At 38.7% G+C, this 26,008-nt stretch overlaps 1 protein-coding gene across 2 annotated transcripts in view; it reads right to left on the bottom strand.

The window, feature by feature from the left end:
• The window catches only part of gtpbp10 (GTP-binding protein 10 (putative)), a 56,120-nt gene extending 30,856 nt beyond the window's left edge, over positions 1 to 25,264 (bottom strand). Inside the window, exons 1-3 of one of the 2 annotated variants that reach the window (XM_059972208.1) lie at positions 25,086 to 25,264; positions 12,500 to 12,693; positions 2,143 to 2,234 (exon numbers count right to left, since the gene is read on the bottom strand). In XM_059972208.1, the coding sequence (XP_059828191.1) occupies positions 2,143 to 2,234; positions 12,500 to 12,693; positions 25,086 to 25,118 (319 nt within the window). In that variant the 5' untranslated portion in view covers positions 25,119 to 25,264. Of the gene's footprint in view, positions 1 to 2,142; positions 2,235 to 12,499; positions 12,694 to 13,416; positions 13,580 to 25,085 lie in introns of those variants that run through there. The other variant, XM_059972209.1, reaches the window with a different exon arrangement.
• Between the last annotated feature and the right edge of the window lie 744 nt (positions 25,265 to 26,008).

Here is a 26,008-nt window from a genome sequence, read left to right as displayed (position 1 = left end):
TCATACTCCTACTTAGTTTCATGTCCTCAAACCTGCAAATATTAAATTTGATCTAGTCACTCAACCTGAGAATGGTTGAATAGGAAAAACTTGATCCCAAACATCATTGCTGTTTGCTCTTAATATGATAACCAACTTTCATTTGACCAAAGTATATTATCGCTAAATCTAAATGTTCTAAATTTGATCAGCTACTTCCTTTACTAAAACCTTTTGAAAAATCTAAATATACAACACCATTGCTTCCTCCTGGCATTTGACTGTTCAGAAATCCAGATGGTCCAGCATCTGCTTTCTCTTCTGCCTTAGATGGGTCCAGAGTTCAAATGAGATATGGGGCTACTTTATTAGCTCCACCTGTATACCTGCTCGTTAATGCAAATATTTAATAATTTAATCAGGTGGCAACAACTCAATGAACAAAAGCACGCAGACATAGTCAAGGTCTCCAGTTGTTCAACCCAAACATCAGAATGAGGAAGAAATGTTAAATAAGTGACTCTGAGTGTGGAACGATTGTTGGTTTCTGAAAGGGTGGCTTAAGTATTTCAGAATATACTAATCCCTTGGAATTTTCATGCACAACAGTCTCTAGAGTTTACAGAGAATGGTGCAAAAAACAAAACACATCCCGTGAGCAGCAGTTCAGTGGGTGAAAGCAGCTTGTTAATGAGAGGTCAACAGAAAATGGTCAGACTGGATCAAAGCAGAGATGCTTACATCAGGATGTTCTTTATTGACTATAACTCAGCATTCAATACTTCAATACCATCATCCCCTCAAAATCAATCAAGAAGCTCCATGACCTTGGCCTCAATACCTTTATGTGCAACTGGGTCCTGGATTTTCTCAACTGCAGATCGGATTGGCAACAAAATCTCCATCAACACAAGTGAGCATTACTGTTGTGGGCCAAATCAAAGGTTGTGATGAATCAGCATACAGGTGGGAAAGTAGTGTCATAACAACAACCTCTCACTCAATGTCAGCAGAACCAAGGAAATGATTATAGGCGTCAGGAGAGGGAAATCAGAGATCCATGAGCCAGTCTTTACCAGAGGGTCAGAGGTAGAGAGTTGACAACTCCAAATTCCTGGGTGTTACTATTTCAGAGGACCTATCCTGAACCCAGCACAAAAGTGCAATTGTGAAGGAAACACAGCAATGCCTCTACTTCCTTAGGAGTTTGCAAAGATTCGGCATGACATCTAAAACTTTGACGAACTCCTATAGATATGTAGTAGAGAATACATTAACTGGTTGCAGCACAGCCTGGTACCAGTGCCTTTGAATGGAAAATCTATAATAGGTAGTGGATATGGCTCAGTCCATCACAGGTAAAGCCCTCACAACCACTGAGCACATCTACGTGAAATGCTGTTGTAGGAAAGCAGCATCCGTTATCAGAAATCTCCACCACCCACATCATGCTTTCTTCTCACTGCTGCCATCAGGTAGAAGGTACAAGAATGTCAGGATTCATACCATCAGATTCAAGGACAGTTAATGGTTACTGCTCAACCATTAGGGTCTTGAATAGAGAGAACTACATTCACTTGCCTCATCACTGAACTGTTCCTACAACCAATGCTCTCACTTCAAGGGCTCTGTATCTCATTATTTCATGTTCTTGTTATTTATTGCTACTTATTCATATTTGCATTTGATGATTTCTGCACTGTGGTGGATTTTTCATTGATCCTGTTATAGTTATTTGCTGAGTATGTCCACAGGAAAATGAATCTCAGGGTTGTACAAGGTGACATATATGAAGCTCTCAGGAAGACAACAGTAACTCAAATAACCACGTGTTACAACAGTGGTGCGCAGAAGATCATCTTTGAATGTATATGTCGTATGTTAAAGTAGATGGGCTACAGCAGCAGAAGATCACACCAAGTTTCATAATGCACCTAATAAACTGGCCACTGAGTGTAATTTATAGTAATAAAAACCATAATTTATATGCAAAATAAGTGGAACTACATCAGTTCTAGTAATAGTAATTGCAGTGTTCAGTCACAAAAAGCATCATAAGAGAATTTGTAAAGACTAACTTAACATTCTAATACTCAACTGGATAAATGTTACTTAGAAAAATTATACTGATATTACAATCAATTTTAACATAGGATTTCTTACCTATTATTTTTCCATTATCATTGGTGATTGAAATTCCAACTGGACCATAAATTTCACAGTCTTTTCCCTTTGCACCTTTAAGTGATCGTATGCTAGATAAGGAAGAGATATAGTTAGAACTTGAGTATTCAACTATTCCGAAGTTGGGGACATTTAAAATTTATGCTACTTTCAATGGCTTCCTATTTTTCTCAGCCACGTCCTCACATAATGAAGAAACTCAACTTGGAGGCCACGTTGTTACACGTGTGTCCCTTTATTTAATATATTCTTTGTTGGCCATTATATTTACTACCTTTTTGTGAAACTTCAGTATTTTTGTGAGAAACAGAATTACAGGAACAAAACTTGCCTTTCATCTTGATTATTATTTGTTCATCTTTCTGTTTCACTACAGCAGCCATGTAATTTAAATTCAAGTATATTCTCTGAAATAGCCTAGAAGCCAATTAGGGTTGGAGAATAAATGCCAACATTGCCAACAACATGCCCTTCTGTGAGCAAAAAAAATAATAATCTTGTTTCTAGGAACTGGTGCAACTAAATGCCAATCAAACTTGAAAATTGTCTGCAAATAAAATTGTATACTAGTATGAAAATATAGTTTGCAATTTTATTCCCAAACAACTTTCAACACTCCTATGAGTTTACCATTTGTATTACTTATCATAAATTTTTCTGGTTCCAGTTTAGGTTTTTTTAATATAAAACAACAGACTACTTTGTGTTTCTTTTCACTGTAGATTATTAAGAACACAATGAAAATACAGACCAAGACTCAGTGAAGATGTTGCATTTTACCAAGAAGACTTGTATTCATTTAATAATCTCTTTCAAGATATAGCACAGAACAGGTCATTCAGCCCTCCAAGCTGCAGTATCCAACAACAAAGAACACCATAGGACCTGCATGAGGACTCCAACGTCTTTTTGCACCTCAAATTTTTAAATTTTCACCCCATTTAGAAAATAGTCTATACCTTTATTTCTTCTATTGAAGTCCATAACCATACATTTCCCAACACTATATTCCATCTGCCACTTCTTTGCCATTCTCCAAAACTGTCCAAGTCCTTCTGCAGACTCTGTGCTTCCTCAACACCACCTGCTCTCCACCTATTGTCATGTCATCCACAAACTTGGGCACAAAGCCATCAATTCTGATATCCAAATCACTGATACATAACATGAAAAGAAACAGTCCTAACATAGACCCCTGAGGGAGTCCACTAGACACCAGCAGCCAACCAGAAAAAGGCGCCTTTTATTTATAATCTTTGATTATAATTTTTTATATTTTTAAAATTATTTATAATCTGCCAGTGAGCCAAATCTTCTACCCATGCTAGCTGTTAAGTAACTGCATGAGCATTAACCTGTCTGTCGAAGGTCTACTGAAAATCCAAATTAATGACATCCACTGACATCCTTTGCCTATCCTGCCTGTTATTTCTTCAAAGAATTCCAACAGATTTGTCAGGCAAGATTTTCCCTTAAGGAAGCCATGATGACTTTGACCAATTTTATCATGTGCCTCCAAATATCCCAAAACCTCATCCTTAATGATTCCAAATTTTCTCAACCAGTGAAATCAGACTAACAGGCCTATAATTTCCTTTCTTCTGCCTTTCTCCCTTCTAAAAGAATTCTCCACAATCAGTTTAGATATCTCTTTCAGAACCCTGAGGTACAGTTCATCTGGTCCAGGTGACTTATCTATCTTCAGATCTTTCAGGTTCCCAATCAACTTCTCCTTAGTAATAACAACTATACTCACTTCTGTCCTCTGACAATCTCGAATTTCTGGCATACTGCTAGTGTCTTCAACAGTAAACTGATTTAAAATATCTATTCAGTTCAACCTCCATTTCTACCTCTCCAGTGCCTTTTTCCAATGGTCCCATATCTTCTCTTGCCTCTCTTTTACTTAGTATACCTAAAAAAAACTTTTGGTATCCTCTTTCATATTATTGGTGAGCTTACCTTCATAGTTCAGCTTCTCTCTCCTTTTGGCTTTTTTAGTTGCCTTACATTAGTTTTTAAAAGCTTCCCAATCCTCTAACTTCCCACCAATTTTTGCTATATTATATGCCCTCACTTTTCTTTTTAATGCTGTCTTTGATTTCCCTTGTCAGCTCTGGTTGCCTCATCCTCCCATAAGATCATAAAATCATAGGAGCAGAATTAGGCTATTCAGTCCATCAAGTCTCTCTGCGCATTCCATCATGGCTGATCCCAGATCCCACTCAACCCCATACACCTACCTTCTTGCCATATCCTTTGATGCCCTGATCGATCAGAAGACTATCAACTTCTGCCTTAAATATACTCATGGACTTGGCATCCACCATGGTCTGTGGCAGAGCATTCCACAGATTCACTACTCTCTGTCCAAAAAATGTCCTCCTTACCTCTGTTCTAAAAGGTCACCCTCTAGTTCTGGATACCCCCACAATAGAAATCATCCTCTATACATCAACCTTATCTAGTCCTTTCAACATTCAGTAAGTTTGAATGAGATCCCATCACCGTGCACCCCCACCCCGCATTCTAAATTCCAGTGAGTACAGGCCCAAAGCTGCCAAACACTCCTCATATGTTAACCCCTTCATTCCCAGAATCATCCCCATGAACCTCCAATGACAACACATCCTTTCTGAGATATGGGGTCCAAAACTGTTGACAAGTGTCTGACTAGTGTCTTATAAAAGCTCAGCATTATCTCCTTGCTTTTATATTCCATTCCCCTTAAAATAATGCTAACATTTTGCATTTGCCTTCTATACCACAGACTCAACCTGTAAATTAACCTTCTGGGTGTCTTGCACGAGGACTCCCAAGTCTCTCTGTAACTCTGATGTTTGAAGCTTCTCCCCATTTAGATAATAGCCTGCACTCTTGTTCCTTTTACCAAAATGCATTATCATACATTTCCCAACACTGTATTCCATCTACCACTTTTTTGCCCGTTCTTCCAATATGTCTAGTTCCTGCTGCAATCGCTTTGCTTTTGCAGCACTACCTACCCCTCCACCTATATTTGTGTCATCCGTAAACTTTGCCACAAAGCAGCCAATTCCATTATCTAAATCACTGACAAACAATGTGGAAAGTAGCAGTCCCAATACTGACCCCTAAGGAACACCACTAGTCACTGGTAGCCAACCAGAAAAGGCCCCCTTTATTCCCACTCACTTCTCTCCTGCCTGTCAGCCAACTTCCATGCCAGTATCTTTCCTATAACGCCATAGGATTTTATCTTGTTAAGCAGCCTCATGTGTGGCACCTTATCAAATGCCTTCTGAAAATCCAAGTAAATTACACCTACTGCCTCTCCATTGTCCATCCTGCTTATTACTTCCTCAAAGAAGTCCTAACAGATTTGTCAGGCAAGATATCCCTTGACAGAAACCATGCTGACTGACGTATTTTATCATTGGTCTCCAAATACCTCAAAACTTCATCCTTAAGAATAGACTCCAACACTTCCCCGACCACTGAGGTTAGGCTAATTGGTCTACAATTTCCTTTGTTTTAAACTTTCTCCTTTCTTAAAGAGTGGAGTGACATTCGCAAACTTCCAGTCCTCTGGGACCATGCCAAAATCAAGTGATTCTTGAAAGATCATGACCAATGCATCCATTATCTCTTCAGCAACCACTCTGGACTCTGGGATGTAGTCCATCTGGTCCAGGTGACTTATCCAACTTAATATATTTGATTTTGCCTAGCACCTTTTCCTTCGTAATAGCAATGGTACTCACTCCTGTTCCCTGGCACTCATGGACCTCTGGCACACTGCTAGTGTCTTCCACAGTGAAGACCAATACCAAGTACCCATTCATCTGCCATTTCTTTGTCCCCCATTAATAGTTCACCAGCATCATTTTCCAGTGGTCCAGAATCAGAATCAGAATCAGGTTTATTATCACCAGCATGTGATGTGAAATTTGTTAACTTAGCAGAAGCAGTTCAATGCAATACATAAGCTACCAGAGAGCGAAAAAATAGTAAGTAACACATAATAATAAATAAACAAGGAAATCAATTACAAACGTACGCATATTGAATAGATTATTTAAAAATGTGCAAAAACAGAAATCCTATATATTAAAAAAGTGAAGTAGTGTCCAAAGCTTCAATGTCCATTTAGAAATCGGATGGCAGAGGTGAAGAAGCTGTTCTTGAATCACTGAGTGTGTGCCTTCGAGCTTCTGTATCTCCTACCTGATGGTAACAGTGAGAAAAGGCAATGTCCTAGGTGCTGGAGGTCTTTAATAATGGACACTGCCTTTCTAAGACACCGCTCCTTAAAGGCGTCCTGGGTACTTTGTAGGCTAGTGCCCAAGATGGAGCTGACTAGATTTACAACCTTCTGCAGCTTCTTCTGGTCCTGTACAGTAGCCCCTCCATACCTGACAGTGATGCAGCCTTCCAGAATGCTCTCCACAGTACAACTATAGAAGTTCTTGAGTGTATTTGTTGACTGCCAAATCTCTTCAAACTCCTAATAAAATATAGCCGCTATCTTGCCTTCTTTATGACTGCATCAGTATGTTGGGACCAGGTTAGATCCTCAGAGATCTTGACACCCAGGAACTGGAAGCTGCTCACTCTCTTTACTTCTGATCCTTCTATGAGGATTGGTGCGCGTAATATCATCTCTCACTCAATATACAACTGAAAAAAAACTTTTAGTATCCCGCTTTATAGCATTGACTACTTTGTCCTCATATTTCATGTTTTCCCTTCTTATAGCTTCCTTTGTTGCCTTTTGTCAGCTTTTCAAAGCTTCCTAATCATCCAACTTCACACTCAATTTTACTACTTTATATGCCCTTTCCTTGATTTTTATGCAGTCCTTAACTTCCCTTGTCAGCCACTGTTGCCCAGCCCTGCCATTTGAGAACAATTTCTTCTGTGGGACATATCTATCCTGTATCTTGTGAACTATTCCTGGAATCTTCAGCCATCTGCTCTGCCATCATCCCTGCCAGTATCCTCCTCCAATCCAACCGGGCAAGCTTCTCTCTCATGTCTCTTTAATTCCTTTTTATTCCATTGTGATACTGATACATCTGACTTATGCTTCTCCCTCTCAAATTGCAGGAAGATTTCAATCATATTATGATCACTGCCTCCTAAAGGTTCCTTTACATTAAGCTTCCTAATAAAATCTGGGTTATTACACAGCACCCAATCTAAGATAGCCTTTCCCCTAGTAGGCTCAAGCACAAGCTGCTCTAAAAAGTAATCTCGCAGGCATTCAACAAATTTCTCCTCTTGCATTCTGACACCAACCTGATTTTCCCAATCCCCTTGCATAATGAAATCACACAATTGTGTCATTACCCTTATTACATGCCTTTTCCAGCTCCCTTTGCAATCTCAACCCCACATCTTGGCCATATTTGAAGGTCTATATGATTCCTATAATTAATTTTTTACCCTTGCAGTTTCTTATCTCTGCTCAGAAAGATTCAACATTCTCTGGTCCTATGTCACCTCTTTTTAAAGATTTAATTCCATCTCATACCAACAGAGCCACACCACTGCCTAAGCCTTCCTGCCTGTCCTCTTGGTGCAAAGAATGTCCTTTGATATTAAGCTTCCAACTATAGCCTTCTTTCAACCACAATTCAGTGATGCTGTGTACCGAGCAATCTCTAATTGTGAGACGAGTTTGTCCACTTCATTCAGAATGGTACACGCATTTAAATACTGCACCTGCAGTCCTGCATTCTTAGCCCTTTTGAATCTTGCCTCTACAATTTAACTCTTTGCTCCATCTTCATTTGTACCCAATTATTGTCTTGTTCTTCCTAACATTCATGTTATATCCGTCACCTACTTGTAAATCTGTTGGCTCATCTTCAATTCTATCATACTGATTCCCATTCTCCTGCCACATTAGTTTAAACCACTCCCAATAGCTCTAGTAAAACTGCCCAGAAGAATATTAGTCCCTCTCAGATTCCCGAGATTACTACCCTTGAGATTCTGCTTCTCAGCTTCTTTCCCAATTCCCTGTATTCTTTTTTCAGGACCTCCTCCCTTTTTCTATCCATGTCATTGATACCAATATGTACTACGACTTCTGGCTGCTCACCATCTTTTTTCATGATACTGTGGATGTGTTCAGAAACATCATGGACCCTGGCACCTGGGGGGTAAACTACCATCAGTATTTCTTTTGCATATCCGCAGAATCGCCTATCTGTCCCCCATTACTCCATCCTCTTAGTTCCCTACCCTTCTGAGCCACAGGGCCAGACCTAGTGCCAGAGTCGTGGCCGTTGTTGCTTCCCCAAGTAGGTCGCTTCCACCCCTCCCCCCATCAACAGTACTCAAAATGAAGTACTTACTGTTGAGTGGGATGGCCACAGTGGTGCTCTCAACTATCTGACTTTCTCCCTTCCCTCTCCTGACAGTCACCCACTTAGCTGTCTCCTGTAGCCTTGGTGTGACTACCTCCCTGTAAATCCTGTCTATCGTCTCTTCACCTTCCCTAAATAGCCAAAGGTAATTGAGCTACAGGTCCAGTTCTTTAACATAGTTCTTAAGGAGCTGCATCTTGATGCTCCTGATACAGATTTGGCCACTGGGGAGGCTGGTAGTCTCCTAGAAATCCCACATCTGACACCCAGTACAGAAAACTGGCCCTGTAGACACTATTTTCTCAAGAGTTAAATAAGAAATAAGGAATGAACTTACCTACTTATCTTGCCTCCACCTATATCCGACTAAGCCCCGTGGACCCAAAGCCTTACCACTCTGACTCCGACCACTCCAATGACAACTGCACCACTAAATGGTAGACCTCTTTTATGGAGACTGGGTTTCTAAAGCTCTTCGCCAGACTTGCGCAGAACCACTTCTCCTACATCTCTGGAGTACTCCAATCAATGACTCCCGCAGAAAAACTTCATGCTTTTTAAAGCTCTTTGTCGGACTTGCATGGGAATGCTTCTCCTCCCTTTAGAATACTTCTTCGGCTTTGGGATGTATCTTCTGCGTATTCTGAATTGCCGCCAGAAACTCCAGCTATTGCTATTCTGCTGTCATCCCTGCTAGTATCCCCATCCAATCAACTTTGGCCAGCTCCTCTTTCATACCTCTGTAATTCCCTTTGTATTTGCTCTGCAATTCACTGATATATCGGACCTTACCTCCTCCCTCTCAAACTGCAGAGTGAATCCTATCATATTAGGACCACACTGTCCTAATGGTTCCTTTACCTTAAGCTCCCTAATCAAATCTAATTCATGGCACAACACCCAATGCAGAAATGCCTTTCCCCCTAGTGGGCTCAACTACAAACTGCTCTAAAAAGCCATCTCATAGACACTCTACAAATTCCCTCTGTTGGGACCCAGCACCAACCTGATTTTCCCAATCTATCTGAATATTGAAATCCCCAAGACCATTGTAACATTGCTCTTTTTACATGCCTTTTCTACTTCCGATTGTAATTCCTACTCCACATAGAACATTACAGCACAGAAACAGGCCTTTTGGTCCTTCTTAGCTGTGCCGAACCATTTTTCTGGCTAGTCCCACTGACCTGCACCTGGACCATATCCCTCCATACACCTCTCATCCATGTACCTGTCCAAGTTTTTCTTAAACGTTAAAAGTGAGCCCGCATTTACCACTTCATCTGGCAGCTCATTCCACACTTCCACCACTCTCTGTGTGAAGAAGCCCCCCCCTAAATGTTCCCTTTAAACTTTTCCCCCTTCACCCTTAACCCATGTCCTCTGGTTTTTTTCTCCCCTAACCTCAGTGGAAAAAGCCTGCTTGCATTCGCTCTATCTATAATCATCATAATTTTATATACCTCTATCAAATCTCCCCTCATTGCACACCTTGGCTATTGGTTGGAGGCCTGTATATACCTCTTATCAGGGTCTTTTTACCCTTGCAGTTTCTTAACTCAACCCACAAGGATTCTACATTTTCTGATCCTACATCATATCTAAGGATTTGATTTCATTTTTTCACCAGTAGAGCTACCCCAAACACTTTGCCTACCTGCCCATATTTTTGATACAATGTATAACCTGAGATGTTAAGCTCCTAACTATAATCTTCTTTCAGCCATGACTTGGTGATGTCCACAACGTCATACGTGCCGAACTTTATATGCAATACAAAATCATCTACTTTATTCTGCATACTGTGTACATTCAAAGATTACACTTCTAGACCTGTATTCATCATCCTTTTCGATTCTACCCCATGTTATACTTCAATTCATCACACTGACTGCAATTATGCCCTATCGTCTACCTGTCCTCCCTCACAGTCTCACTACACAATGCATCTTATTATATTCCAACTACCCCATCCTCAGCCCTATCACTCCATCTCGCGACTCCCTGCCAAATTTGTTTAAACCCTCCCCACCAGCTTTAGCAAACCTGCCTACAATGATAACCCACCTATTTAACACTAGCCTAATCACAGGACAACTTACAATTACCAATTAACTTACTAACTGGTACATCTTTGAATTGTGAGAAGAAACTGGAGCACCCAGAGGAAGCCCACGTGTTTCTCAGGGAGAACGTACAAATTCCTAACAGACAATGCTGGAAATAAACTCCAAACTCCAGTATGTCCCAGGCTGTAATAGCATTAAACTAACTGTTACGTAACTGTGGTACCATAAACATTGTTGAATCTTTTCTTCTGTCTACTTTGACATGGAGTTATTCCTTTTATTTGCACTGCTTTTATGTATTTGTAATTAATAATAATGTCATATGCTGTATTTGTGCTAAACCACTGCCACAAAGCAATACATTTCATGGCATATAAGGTGGTGATAATAAATCTGATTCTAATAAGTCTCCAGTTCTGGCTTAAGATGGCGCTTTTGACGGTGAGTGACTACTTACTGGTGGTTAACAAAACAATGAATAACCATATAACAGTTACAGCATGGAAACAGGCCATCTCGGCCCTTCCAGTCTGTGCCGAACGCTCACTCTCACCATATAAAACACAACTAAATACTTTATTAATAACGCTTTCCTATATAAAAAAAATTATCACTGCAAACAATGAAGAGGTGAGAGAAGGTGAGGCTAAATCAAGGGTCGAATCATGCAGTTGCAAGGCAAAGTTGGGGTGAGATTGAGGCACTTTCAAGGTACAGTCAAGGTAAGGTTAAGGCATATTCATGGAGAATTGAGCAGATTCAAGGCCCATCCACCTAAACTAAGAGCGAGATTTGATCGGTCTAAGCACCAGGATGATTTGGAAAGGTCAGGTACAAGCCGAAATCTGTGGCATATCAATGTGCCAGAGCTTGGATCTTTAGTCGAGGAACGAATGTTTGGATGATTTAAATGCGAAGCCAGATGGATTGAAAAGGCAAGGTGTCGAGACCAGAGGCAGGGGTCAAGCCAGATCTGCTCGCTGCTCAGCGACCATTACTCTGCTCTGCACTGCATTGCACTGAGGCTTCCTACTGCTGATCCAGGCTATCATCTGTGGGCTCCACAACATTTACTCTGCTCTGCACTCAGGCCGAGGCTGCGTCCTGCTCTGGGCTTTGTGTTGGAGAACTCACTTTCACTCTAAATGCCATTTGCTTACTTTTATTGTTTGCATGATGTGTTTTTTTCCCCAGTCCCTCTCTCTCTCTGCACATTGGGTGTTTGTCGTTCTTTTGGGTTTCTTTGTTATGTGGCTGCCTGTAAGGAGACAAATCTCAGGGGTACATAATGTATACATACTTTGATAATAAATGTACTTCGAACTTTGAATTCTGGGTTGTCAGGTGGGGTGAAGACATTTATCTGTGAATCTAGAAGATTTATTGAAGTTAGCTCTTCTATTATCGCCCCAGTGTCTTGAGGTGTCTTTCAGTATCTGAAGTCTCAAAAGCATACAGATGCAACAGAAGCAGTAATTACCTTTTTATATATGAGAATAACTTTCTTGCATTCACTATTACTAACATAGAAAAATAACCCAGTCATTCTTCATATGATCAGTGTTACAAAAATGATATTACACTAGAAAGATATACTATAGCAAGTAAAACCTTTTCCCAAATTTCCTCATCTCTTCTTAGGTACATGCATCAATCTCCATCAATTTGGTCATCAGCCCCATTATATCCCCTTCTGAGTCAGTGTTAAACAGCTTCATAGCCCAGAACTGTAAATATATTATACATGTGTCTCTAATGGCTGCATATTATTTTAAAAACTTCAGATTCATTCAGTTCTTGAAATGGGAGTACACTTAACAAGGAGAGAAATAACTTTTGACCAAAAACTCAAATGCTAAATATTATATTATCAGTTTGTTTCAAAACCTAACAGTTATAAACAAGTCATACCTGCTGTTAGCACCAACACCAGCTGCAAAACGTTTAGTTGGATATTTATCCTTGATCATCTTCAAGGTTATTCCATCTTGTGCAACAACCAAGACATTCCCACCATTTCCACCTTCACCTCCAAGTCGGGGGAGGCCCATTCCACCAGTGCCCCCACGGATGTATAGTCTAAGATTATCAATAAAGTTGCCATACTGCAAAAAGAATATTGGAAAGAATATTTTATTGGATGCTCAACAAATTCACAACATATTTTTCCCCAAACTTTTTGCATCATTATCTTTCACTGGTTAACATGGTGAAAGCAATCATTCTAGACAATAGAATTTGTAATGTTCTGTATCCCATTAAAAGATACATGCATCAAAAACTGTTATTCTTTGTACTAAAGAAATCCACTCTACTTCCACAAATTACTCAATTTACAAAGCAAAAGAACTGTTACTGTTAAAATGCAATTACATGGCACTTAGGAAGGGCAATGGCTCACTAAACTACTGTAAAAACAGTTGAGCAGGGAAAAGGGGGACAGAGCTAGATAAGAAGTGGACAGACAGTCCAATACAGAGAGACATAGAAAACCTACATCACAATACAGGCCCTTTGGCCCACAAAGTTGCCCCGAACGTGTCCCTACCTTAGAAATTACTAGGCTAACACATAGCCCTCTATTCTTCTAAGCTCCATGTATCTATCGAAAAGTCTCTTAAAAGAATCTATCGTATCTGCCCCCACCACCATTGCTGGCAGCCCATTCCACGCACTCACAACTTTTTGCGTAAAAAACTTACCCGACATATCCTCTGTACCTACTCCCCAGCACCTTAAACCTGTGTCCTCTTGCGGCAACCATTTTAACCCATGGAAAAAAGCCTCCAACTATCCACACGATCATTGCCTCTCATCATCTTATATACCTCTCGTCCTCCGTCGCTCCAAGGAGAAAAGGCCGAGTTCACTCAACCTATCCTCATAAGGCATGCTCCCCAATCCAGGCAACGTCCTTGTAAATCTCCTCTGCACCCTTTCTTTTTTTTTTCTTTTTCAATCTTTTTATTGATTTTCATATATACACAAAAAAATAACATAATAATGAGTAAATTATGAGTACAATAGACTTGAAATCACATTGATAATAAGATAACAATATCCTATTAAACATCAACAGAAGAGAATACCTTAGTCAATCAAGTCCATATGATTATATATGAAAAAAAACAAAAATAACCATTAAAAGAGAGAAAAAAAAATTTGAAAATATGTGAAAAAAAGTATATATTAAGAAAAATAAAACACTAAACTAACATGGGCAATAATAATAATTTACAAGTATATGATAGTGTCAACAAACTCCAGAACTCCATACCTGAACATGAATAAGCAGAAAGAAGGTCTGGAAAAGGCCAAATTAATTCATATGAAAATGTCGAATAAACGGTCTCCAAGTTTCTTCAAATTTAATTGATGTCAAAAATAGTGCTTCTAATTTTTTCCAGGCTCAGATAAGAAATAGTTTGAGAAAGCCATTGAAACGTGGTAGGAGGATTTACTTCTTTCCAATTTTGTAATATAGACCTTCTGGCCATTAATGTTACAAAAGCAATCATTCGTCTAATTGAAGGGGAAAACTGATTACCATCTTCATTTGGTATGCCAAAAATTGCAGTAATAAAATGAGGTTGTAAATCTATATTCCAAATCTATATTCCAAATTGAGTAGTAAATATGTCCTTCCAGTAATTATGTAAAGTGGGACATGACCAAAACATATGGGTCAATGAGGCCACTTCTGAATGACATCTGTCACATTGAGGGTTAATATGAGAATAGAATCGAGCAAGTTTATCTTGCTCTATGTACAATTTTAAATTGTATTAAGGCATGTTTAGCACATATAGAAGAAGAATTAACCATTTGCAAAATTTTTTCCCATTTATCTGTTGATATATTATATCGAAGTTCTTTTTCCCATTCTTGTTTAATTCTAACTGATATTTCTGGTTGTATCTTCATAATCATATTATAAATAAAAGCTACTAATCCCTTCTGACAAGGATTTAAGGTAAAAATCAAATCTGTAAAGTCCACCAAAGTTGAATTAGGAAAAGATGGTAAAACTTTATGTAAGAAATTTCTAATTTGTAAATATCTGAAAAAATTAGATTTAGGTAATTCAAATTTGTTGGAAAGTTGGTCAAATGACATCAAAGTATCTTCAAAAAAAAGATCACGAAAACATTTTATACCTTTCCTTTTCCATATGTTAAAAGCTTGATCTGTCCAAGAGGGTTTGAAAAAGAAATTAAGTAAGATAGGGCTATCAAGAGCAAAGTTTTTCAAAGTAAAAAACTTACGAAATTGAAACCAAATTCGTAATGTATGTTTAATAACAGGATTAGATATTTGTTTATTAAATTTAACTAAATCAGCAGGAAGACAAGAACCAAGAACAGAGAATAGAGAATATCCCTTTACCTCATTGCATTCCAAATTTACCCACTGTGGGCACAGTGGTGAATCCAAATCTAGTTTCCAATACATTAAATTACGAATATTATTTGCCCAATAATAAAATCTAAAATTAGGTAAAGCTAAACCACCATCTTTTTTAGATTTTTGTAATTGCTTTTTGCTTAACCTAGGGTTTTTATTTTGCCACACAAATGAGGAAATTTTTGAATCAATGTTATCAAAAAAAGATTTAGAGATAAAAACTGGTAGGGCTTGAAATAAGTATAAAAATTTCGGTAAAATCATCATTTTAATAGCATTAATCCGACCAATTAATGATAAAAACAAAGGAGACCATCTTGTAGTAAGTTGTTGAATTTGATGAAGCATAGGTAAAAAATTCAATCTAAATAAATCTTTATATTTCTTGGTAATTTTTATACCTAAATAGGTAAAGTTATCAGTAACAACTTTAAATGGTATCCTATCACTCAATAAAGTTTGTGCATTTAAAGGAAATAATTCACTCTTATCTAAGTTTAGTTTATAACCAGAAAAAATACCAAATTGAACCAACAAGGATAAAATAGCGGGAATAGACCTATCAGGGTCAGAAATATATAACAGCAAGTCATCAGCATAAAGTGATAATTTGTATAACTTCTCATTACGGGTAATACCAAAAATATTAGGAGATTCACGAATAGCAATAGCTAAAGGTTCTAATGCAATATTAAATAATAAAGGACTTAAGGGACAGCCTTGTCTCGTACCACGAGATAATTGAAAAAAAAAGGATCTATAGTTATTTGTAAGAACAGAAGCAACAGGTTTATAATATATTAATTTAATCCATGATATAAAGTTAGGACTAAAATTAAAATTTCTCAATGTATTAAATAAGTATGTCCATTCAACTCTGTCAAAAGCTTTTTCAGCATCTAATGAGATAACACATTCTGGGATTGTGGGTGGTGAAGTATGAATTATATTAATCAATTTTCTAACATTAAAAAAGGAATACCGATTCCTCATAAAACCAGTTTGATCTTCTGAAATAATCTGTGATAGTACTTTTTCTAATCTAATGGCTAAAATTTTTGTAAGAATCTTAGAATCTACATTTAATAGTGATATAGGGCGATAAGATGTACATAAAGTAGGATCTTTATCTTTTTTGAGAATTAGAGAGATATTAGCCTCATAAAAAGATTGAGGTAATCTCTTCTTAGCAAACACATCATTAAAAATTTCACATAACCAAGGAGAGAGCAAAGAAGAAAAAGTTTTAAAAAATTCTACTATATAACCATCAGGACCAGGAGCTTTCCCTGAATTCATTGATGAGATAGCCTCTCCTATTTCCACCATAGAGATAGGAGCATCTAACAGGCTATGGTCTTCATCTATCAGTTTAGGAATATTCAAATTGTTAAAAAAATTATCTATCATGGACTGGTCACCATCAAATTCTGATTGATATAGAGATTTATAAAAATCTTGAAAGGTATTATTAATTTATGATCAGTAGTTAAATTACCGTCTTGTTTGCGAATTTTAATAATTTGTCGCTTAGTCGAGATAGCTTTTAATTGATTAGCTAACAGTTTACCAGTACGATCACTGTGAACATAGAATTGAGCCCTGGTCCTAATTAATTGATTTTCAATTGAAGAAGATAATAGTAAACTATGTTCCATTTGAAGCTCAACTCTCTTCTTATAAAGTTCTTTGGTAGGAGTCACGGAATAAATCTTATCAATTTCCTTGATTTTATCCACTAATAAAGCAATATCTAAATATCTTTGTTTTCTTTTACCAGCAGAATATGAGATAATTTGTCCACGAATAAAAGCCTTAAAAGAGTCCCAAAGTATTCCTCTGTCGATTTCTTCAGTACAGTTTGTTGAGAAAAACAAGTCAATTTGTTGTTTTATATAGGTGATAAATTCTGGGTCTTGAAGCAAAGTAGCGTTATGCCTCCAAGATCTGATATTATTGGAATAGTCCGAAATCTTAATAGATAACTTCAAAGGTGCATGATCCGAAATAGTAATAGAATCATATTTACAATCAATAACATCCGTTAATAACCGATGATCAATAAGAAAATAGTCAATTCTAGAATAGCTATGATATACATGTGAAAAAAATGAAAATTCTTTATCTTTAGGATTCAAAAACCGCCATATTTCTGTAATTCCCGAATCAACCATAAACGAATTAATAAGTAGGGCTGATCTGTTCGGAAGAGTACGAATAGGTTTAGATCTATCCATCGAAGGATTCAAACAACAATTAAAATCTCCACCCATTATCAATATATATTCATTTAGATTAGGAAGGGAAGTAAATAAACGTTTAAAAAATTCAGGGCAGTCAAAGTTTGGAGCAGAAATATTAACTAGAACAACTTTCCGATGGAAAAGTAAGCCAGTTATCAACAAAAACCTACCCTGTGGGTCAGAAATAATTTCATGATGTGTAAACGATATTGAGGGGTCTATAAAAATAGACACACCCCTAATTTTAGCGGTACAATTCGAGTGAAATTGTTGACCCTCCCAGAACCTAAAAAAACGTTGATTATCCTCCCTCCTGATATGGGTCTCCTGTGCAAAAATAATATTAGCATTTAGTCTATGGAATACTTTAAATATTTTTTTACGTTTAATCGGATGATTTAAACCATTAGTATTCCAGGAGATAAAATTAACAGATTTATCCATCATACTAATATTAGTTGTGTGTATCATAAAAGGTTAAAAAGACACATAACCCACAATTCAGGAAGGAGGAAAATTGATTCAGGAGCAACCGGAGAACATGACACCTCAACAATATTAATAATTTAAAGTCGGCCCATAAACTAAAAGCAAAAAAATAAAAAGCAAAAGCGTGAAAAAAGATCCCTCCCCCCTCCCCCCACCCTTTGAAAAAAAGCCAAGCGGCAAGCGCATAATCTAATACTAATATTACCCCCATTTCAAGATGGCAGCTCTATAAAAAGATTAAAAGAAAACTATATAACACCCAAATTAAGATATAGAGTTGCAAAAAAATATATATATCAATCAGAATAAAAAAAAATATAATAAAACAATCATTAATAAAAAAAAGTATAAACATCAAAATTTAAAAGTGTAATATACCTTTAAAAAAAAATCCCGTGTTCAAATACAAGATGACATTTCAAGAGCAAAGACTTATGGGAAGAAGAAACGCCATTTTGAAAAAGCCATATTACTAAATACAAATGTGAGTTCAGCAATCTATTAAAAGACAAAATAAGATTTTAAAAAAAAGGATATAATAAACAGTACAATATATATAAAAAAAAGACCAAAAATCCGAAACATTCGTCCCATTTCTGAGTACAGGCAAACAAATAAATACTTACAAAAAAACAGAATCTTACGGGAAAAAGAAACGACATTTAAAAAAAAGTAAATCATTATTGCAAAATATAAACGTATATAACCAAAACATAAAGAAAATAAAGATATTATAAAAGTTAAAAAGAACATCTATAAACAATGATGATAGTAAAAAAAAGCCAGATCCATAGATCAAAATAAAAAGTTATAACCCAGCTTCGTAGGTTAAAACTTAAGATAGAAAGATATCCTCTCTCCGAAAAATCTTCCACATAACACATAGTTCAAGTTGCAGTAGAAGATCGAAATTCTTCAACAAATTTCTTCGCTTCTTCCGGAGTGTTAAAAATTTGCTGATTGTTGTCGCTCAGCGTAATTCTAAGCTTCGCTGGATACATTAAAACTTGTTTAAGTCCAATCGAATAAATCTCTGCCATCACTGGTTTAAAAGCGATTCTGGCTCTCATAACCTCATAAGAATAATCCTCAACAATTCGAAATTTGAAGTTATTGTAAGAGATCATACCTTTTTTACGAGCTAATCGAATTAAAAGCTCTTTCTCACGAGGATAATGAAGGCGAACAATCACCGCTCGTGGTTTATCAGTCATAGACGAAAACCTCGCAACTCTGTGAGCACGGTCAATAACAGGTTTAGTTTGCAAACCTTCATCACCGAAAATTTCCCACAGTAATTTAGAGAAAAATTCAGTTAAATCACCGGACTCAATTTTTTCGGGAAACCCGATAATTCGCAAATTCTGTCTGCGAGATCGATTTTCGAGATCAGTAATTTTGAACTTATGCAGATTTACAACTTTAAGAGTAGATTGTACCTTCTTATCCAACTCCTCAAGTGTACATGCTTTTTCAACAATTAATTTTTCAAGAGTCTCCAACTTATCTTCATGCCGCTGAATATCCGTTGCCTGCGACTGAAACTTAGTATCAAGCGATTTAACAGCTCCTTCAAGTTCAGACATTTTCGTGGTAAGCTTGTTTTCCAAACTTGTCATTTTACTTTCCAGGTTATCTTCCAAACTTGCCATTTTACTTTCCATCTTGTTTTCCAAACTTGCAAATTTAACGTCCAGAAGATTAGAAATTGCGTCGATAGATAAAGGCTCCTTAGACGATTTCTTACTTGTAGCCATTTTAAGTTCGGCAAAGTTAGATCAAATATAGTTTTAGGGAAAAAAAAGTCAATCGAAAATATCAACTCATTTGATTAAATTCGAAAAGATTTGATTAAAGGGTGATTATAGTTAGAAAAGTGAAGAGCGCCTAAAAGGCAGATGTTTACGTCGCCATCTTGAAACTCCACCCCCCTGCACCCTTTCTATTGTTTCCACATCCTTCCTGTAGTGAGGTGACCAGAACTGAGCACAATACTCCAAGTGGGGTCTGACCAGGGTTTGATATAACGGCAACATTACCTCTCGGCTCCTAAATTCAATTCCACGATTAATGAAGGCCAATACACCGTATGCCTTCTTAACCACAGAGTCAACCTGTGCAGCTGCTTTGAGCATCCTATGGACTCAGACCCCAAGATCCCTCTGATCCTCCACACTGCCAAGAGTCTTACCATTAATACTATATTCTGCCATATTTACCTACCAAAATGAACCACTTCACACTTATCTGGGTTGAACTCCATCTGCCACTTCTCAGCCCAGTTTTGCATCTTATCAATGTCCTGCTGTAACCTCTGACAGCCCTCCACACTATCCACAACACCTCCAACCGTTGTAATCAGCAAACTTACAAACCCATTGTTCCATATCCTCCTCCATGTCATTTATAAAAATCACAAAGAGAAGGGGTCCCAGAACAGATCCCTGAGGCACATCACTGGTCACTGACCTCCATTCAGAATAGGACCCACCTACAACCACTCTTTGCCTTCAGTGGGCAAGCCAGTTCTGGATCCACAAAGCAATGGCCCCTTGGATCACATGTCTCCTTACTTTCTCAATAAGCCTTGTATGGGGTAACTTTGCTTTGCTTTGCTTTGCTGAATTCCATATACACTACATCTACTGTTCTTCCTTCATCAATGTGTTTAGTCACATCCTCAAAAAATTAAATCAGGCTCGTAAGGCAGGACCTGCCCTTGACAAAGCCATGCTGACTACTCCTAATCATATTATACCTCTCCAAATGTTCATAAATCCTGCCTTTCAGGATCTTCTCCATCAACTTTCAACCACTGAGGTAAGACTCACTGGTCTATAATTTCCTGGGATATCTCCACTCCCTTTCTTGAATAAGGGAACAACATCAGCAACCCTCCAATCCTTCGGAACCTCTCCCGTCTCCATTGATAATGCAAAGATCATCGCCAGAGGCCCAGTAATCTCCTCCCTCACCTCCTACAGTAGCCTGGGGTACATCTCATCCGTTCCCAGCGACCTATCCAACTTGATGCTTTCCAAAAGCTCCCACACATCCTCTTTCTTAATATCTACATGCTCAAGCTTTTCAGTCCACTGCAAGTCATCACTACAATCACAAAGATCCTTTTCCATAGTGAATACTGAAGTAAAGTATTCATTAAGTACCTCTGCTATTTCCTCTGATTCCATACACACTTTCCCACTGTCACACTTGATAGGTCCTATTCTTTCACACCTTATCCTCCTGCTCTTTACACACTTGTAGAATGCCTTGGGGTTTTCCTTAATCCTGCCCTCCAAGGCCTTCTCATGGCCCCTTCTGGCTCTCCTAATTTCCTTCTTAAGCTTCTTTTTGTTAGCCTTATATTCTACTAGATCTCTAACATAACCTAGCTCTCTGAACCTTTTGTAAGCTTTTCTTTTCTTCTTGACTAGATTTATTACAGCTTTTGTACACCATGGTTCCTGCACCCTACCATAACTTCCCTGGCTCATTGGAAGGTACCTAGGCAGAACTCCACACAAATATCCCCTGAACATTTGGCACATTTCTTCTGTACTTTTCCCCGAGAACATCTGTTTCCAGTTTAAGCTTCTAATTTCCTGCCTGATAGTCTCATAATTCCGCTTACTCCAATGAAACACTTTTCTAACTTGTCTGTTCCTATCTCTCTCCAATGCTATTGTAAAGGAGATAGAATTATGATCACTATCTCCAAAATGCTCTCGCACTGAGAGATCTGACACCTGACCAGGTTCATTTCCCAATACCAAATCAAATACAATCTCTCCTCTTGTAAACTTATCTACATTTTGTGTCAAGAAACCCTCCTGAACACACCTAACAAACTCCACCCCATCTAAACCCCTTGCTCTGGGGAGATGCCAATTGATATTTGGGAAATTAAAATCTCCCATCATGACAACTGTGTTATTATTACACCTTTCTAGGATCTGTTTCCCTGTCAGCTTCTCGATGTCCCTGTAACTATTGGGCAGCCTATAAAAAACACTAAGTTATTTTAAAGGCAAACACGAAGAAATCTGCAGATGCTGGAAAGTCAAGCAACACATACAGGTGGAATGCAGCAGGTCAGGCAGCATCTACAGGGAGAAGCGCTGTCGATGTTTCGGGCCGAGACCCTTCGTCAGGACAAGTAAAGTTATTGACCACTTCCTGTTCCTGACCTCCACCCACAGAGACTCCGTAGACAATCCCTCCATGATGTCCTCCTTTTCTGCAGCTGTGACACAATCTCTGATCAACAGTGCCACGCCCCCACCTCCTTTGCTTCCCTCCCTGTCCTTTCTGAAACATCTAAAACCCGGCACTTGAAGTAACCATTCCTGTCCCTGAGCCATCCAAGTGTTTGTAATGGCCACCATGTCATAACTCCAGGTACTAATCCACGCTCTAAGCTCATCCACTTTGTTTACAATTCTCCTTGTGTTAAAAAAGACACACCTCAAATCATCAGTCTGGGCGCATCCCTTCTCTATCACCTGCCTATCCTTCCTCAAACACTGTCTCTAAAATTTATCTATTTGTGAGCCAACCACCTCTTCCACAGTCTCTTCAGTTCGGTTCTCACCTCCAACAATTCTAGTTTAAACTCTCCCCAGCAGCCTTAGCAAACCTCCCCGCCAAGGTATTGATCCCCCAGGGTTTCAAGTGCAACCTGTCCTTTTTGTACAGGTCACACCTGCCCCAAAAGAGGTCCCAATGATCCAGAAATCTGAATCCTTGCCCCCTGCTCCAATCCCTCAGCCACACATTTATCCTCCACCTATACTCACTGTCAAGTAGCACAAGCAGTAATCCCAAGATTACTACCATTGTGGTCCTGCTTCTCAACTTCCTTCCTAAGTCCCTGTAGTCTGTTTACAGGACCTCTTCCTTTTTCCTACCTATGTCATTGGTACCAATATGTACCACAACCTCCAGCTGTTCTCCTTCCCACTGCAGGATATTGTGGATGCAATTTGAAACTTCCCAGACCCTGGCACCTAGGAGGCAAACTACCATCTGAGTTTCTTTCCTGCATCCACAGAATCACCTGTCTGACCCCCTAACTATAGAGTCCTTATCACTACTGCCTTCCTCTTCCTTTCCCTACCCTTCTGAGCCACAGGGCCAGACTCTGTGCCAGAGGCACGGCCACTGTTGCTTCCTGCAGGGAGGCTGTACCTCCCCAACAGTACTCAAACAGGAGTACTTATTGTCAAGGGGTACAGCCACAGGGGTACTCTCTAGAACCTGACTCTTCCCCTTCCCTCCCCTGACTGTTACCCATTTGTCTGTCTCCCATGGCCCGGGTGTGACCACCTGCTTATAACTTTTTTCTATCACGTCCTCACTCTCCCTGACCAGACAAAGGTCATCGAGCTGCATCTCCAGTTCCCTAACGTGGTCCCTGAGGAGCTGCAGCTCGACACACCGGGTGCAGATATGGCCATCTAAGAGGCTGGGAGACTCCAGGACCTCCCACATCTGACACCCAGCACAAAAATCGGCTTCACACACATACTTCCTTTCCGCAATTAACACAGGTAAACCTACCTCACCTCATTATTGCCTAAGCCCTATCACTCTGCTACCTCTCACTCCACTGCCCACTGGATATGACAGTCTTCTTTTTGGACTCATATGAACTATTATGAAGTGCAGTATCCAGTTCATGTACAATACATTAAATTTTCTACCTCTCAAACTGAGATTTAAACGTATAAAGTTTACTATTGAAAGTAGATCAGGGGTATTTAATAGATATACAAAAAAGTTTTTCTTTTAAATGGAGCCAAACTGCTGGAGGATTCAGTGTCTTTTGCAACCTTCAGATGTTCAAAATAATCAGAGCTTCATAATCAAGTGTTGTCAATATTTCCAGTAGGAAGAGTATGTGTTGCAAAGAAGGCCTGGACAACTTAATCTTGCATTCACTGGAGTTTTAAAAAATGATAGGATTTTTAATGAAATATTATTAACTTGTTATATAAAAAAAAGAAAATCATTGAAGCTATTAGGTCTATCAATCTCTCAGGCTGATCTAGTCAATCTCGGTTTTTTTTTGTGATTATTTTCTCTCTTGTGCTCAACTCATCTATATAGGAGCAATTTAGAGTAGTCAGTTAATTGACCCATTGACCCAGCCAGCATGTAAATCAATCAGTTCCTCCAGATATCAGTTCCTTCCTTGGGAGGAACCTGGAGCAACTGGAGATAATAATAAGATATAACAGCGAAGTAGGCTATCAAGTTTGCTCCACTATTGAATCATGGATGATTTTTGTTTATTCACCATTTTCTCTCCTCCGTCCCATAACCCTTAACCAATCAATCTCTGGTTTAAGTACACCCAATGGTTTGGCTTCCAAACATTGGAAGTCCACTGTGAAGATTTCAATGGACTAAGGGTCTTCTATATATTTCCTGTGGTTGTATTTTTTTCTTCTGACATTCTACATGGGCTTGTAGTCTTGTATGTGTGTGGTATGGTCTCAAGCTGCAGTGTTGTCTGGGGTGGGTAGCATCCAGGTTGGAGAAGATGGACTTTATTGGTCAACTGTGGATTGATAGTGTGAGTTTTTGACTCTTTTACTATGTGATTGTGATTTTATGTGTGCTTGCAATCTTATGTGTGTTTTGTGCTGTTTGTGACTGTCTGTGCTGTGTGTGACTGTCCATACTGTGTTGTACACCTTGACCCTGTAGTAATGTTGTTTGGTTTGGCTGTAGAAATTACATTTCATCTCAGTTTTTAAAGGAATGTCCCTTTATTCTAAAGTTCTGACATTAAATCCTAGACTCCCCTAATAATGGTATCATCCTTCCGCATCTACACCATATAGGCCTTTCAATACTTGGTAGCTTTCCATGTGAATTAAGGAAGGAAATCAAAACGGTGTTTTCTGGATCAGCTGTTCCGAAATGTGAAGACGATGTTACAGTCAAAACAACAATGAACATATTGAGTGCCTTTAAGCGGTTGCAAAACACCAAATTTTACGATATTTGTCAGTGATTATAAACCTGATTCTGATTATCTTGTCCCGAATACATAGGTGCCTACGGGAATTACAAGAAATGCAGCTTGATGGAATCCTGTGATGGATTCCAACTCATGACAACAGAGAACTGATGCTCTTTAGTCTGGAAAGGAACTTGTACCGATGATAACTTCCACCTCTTTCCCCCGCAACAGGCTTTAACATTCGCTACCCTTGCACCAGAGCAACTCAGCCTGCCGTCCCGAATCATTCGCCCCCGACCTAGGACCGCGCCCCGCTCCACCCGTACCCATACAATCGGCTCAGCTCCTTCGCGCCCACCAGAGCGATAACGGAATAGAACTAACGCACCTTTCTCAGCAACGCGGGGCCGCACCGCACCATGGCAACCACAACCGGAATCTGTCCGTCAGAGTTTCCGCCTCCTCCAAACCTTCATCCGTTTACTGAGGGAAAACAGAGGCATTCACTGGTTGCAATCTCCTGATTAAATAATAAAATATTCGCGCTGTACGATGTGTTAATTTCAATAACACGATCAAGCCAAAGGACTCGAGAAAAGTGTAGAATTGTCGAGGAACGTCGTTGGTACGTCATCTTAAAATTCCGGGGAAGCTGCACACATTTAATTAGTTCCACTTTCTATGATCGGTGTGATCGTGAAAGTTACCTTCCGTCCTCATCCCGCGTAAAAGGGAAAGCTGCCAACTTTGCCCAAGTACTCTTGAACCTGAATACGCAAAGTCTTATAATAATCTGATATAATTTATAAACGATATAATAATCAAGTGAACTGATGGTTTAGCATTGCAGCACTAAGATATAAAACAGACATCCCACCTTGCAAAAGCTCATTTCGGGGAGGTAGCACCACCACCCCCGCCCCCTGCAACCCCATATCCACCCAGCCCCCACGGTCGACCTCCAAGGGTGTGTACAGAACATTTGATTATGAAAGAACACAACAATTTATTTGATCACATATTGAAACTATACACACACACACACACACACACACACAAACATATATATATTCCTTGTTGAGTATTTTGTTGGCAGGTCAATGATAATAGCTAAATGCTAATACAATTCTATTTCTTTTGCAAACTTTCCTTGTACTGTGACATGGTTTGCTTGGCAGATTTGAGCATTTTGCTGGAAGTCTCGACCTCAGTCTGTGTCAATGAATTTGTTAATTTTGCAAGGCATCAGATTCACAAGATTCACAATTATATCATGTTATATAATGTTAATATAATAATATATAATGTTTC

The sequence above is a fragment of the Hypanus sabinus genome, chromosome 6, assembly GCF_030144855.1.
Source record: "Hypanus sabinus isolate sHypSab1 chromosome 6, sHypSab1.hap1, whole genome shotgun sequence".
Classification (NCBI taxonomy): Eukaryota; Metazoa; Chordata; class Chondrichthyes; order Myliobatiformes; family Dasyatidae; genus Hypanus; species Hypanus sabinus.
This window is presented reverse-complemented; position numbering and strand designations above follow the sequence as displayed.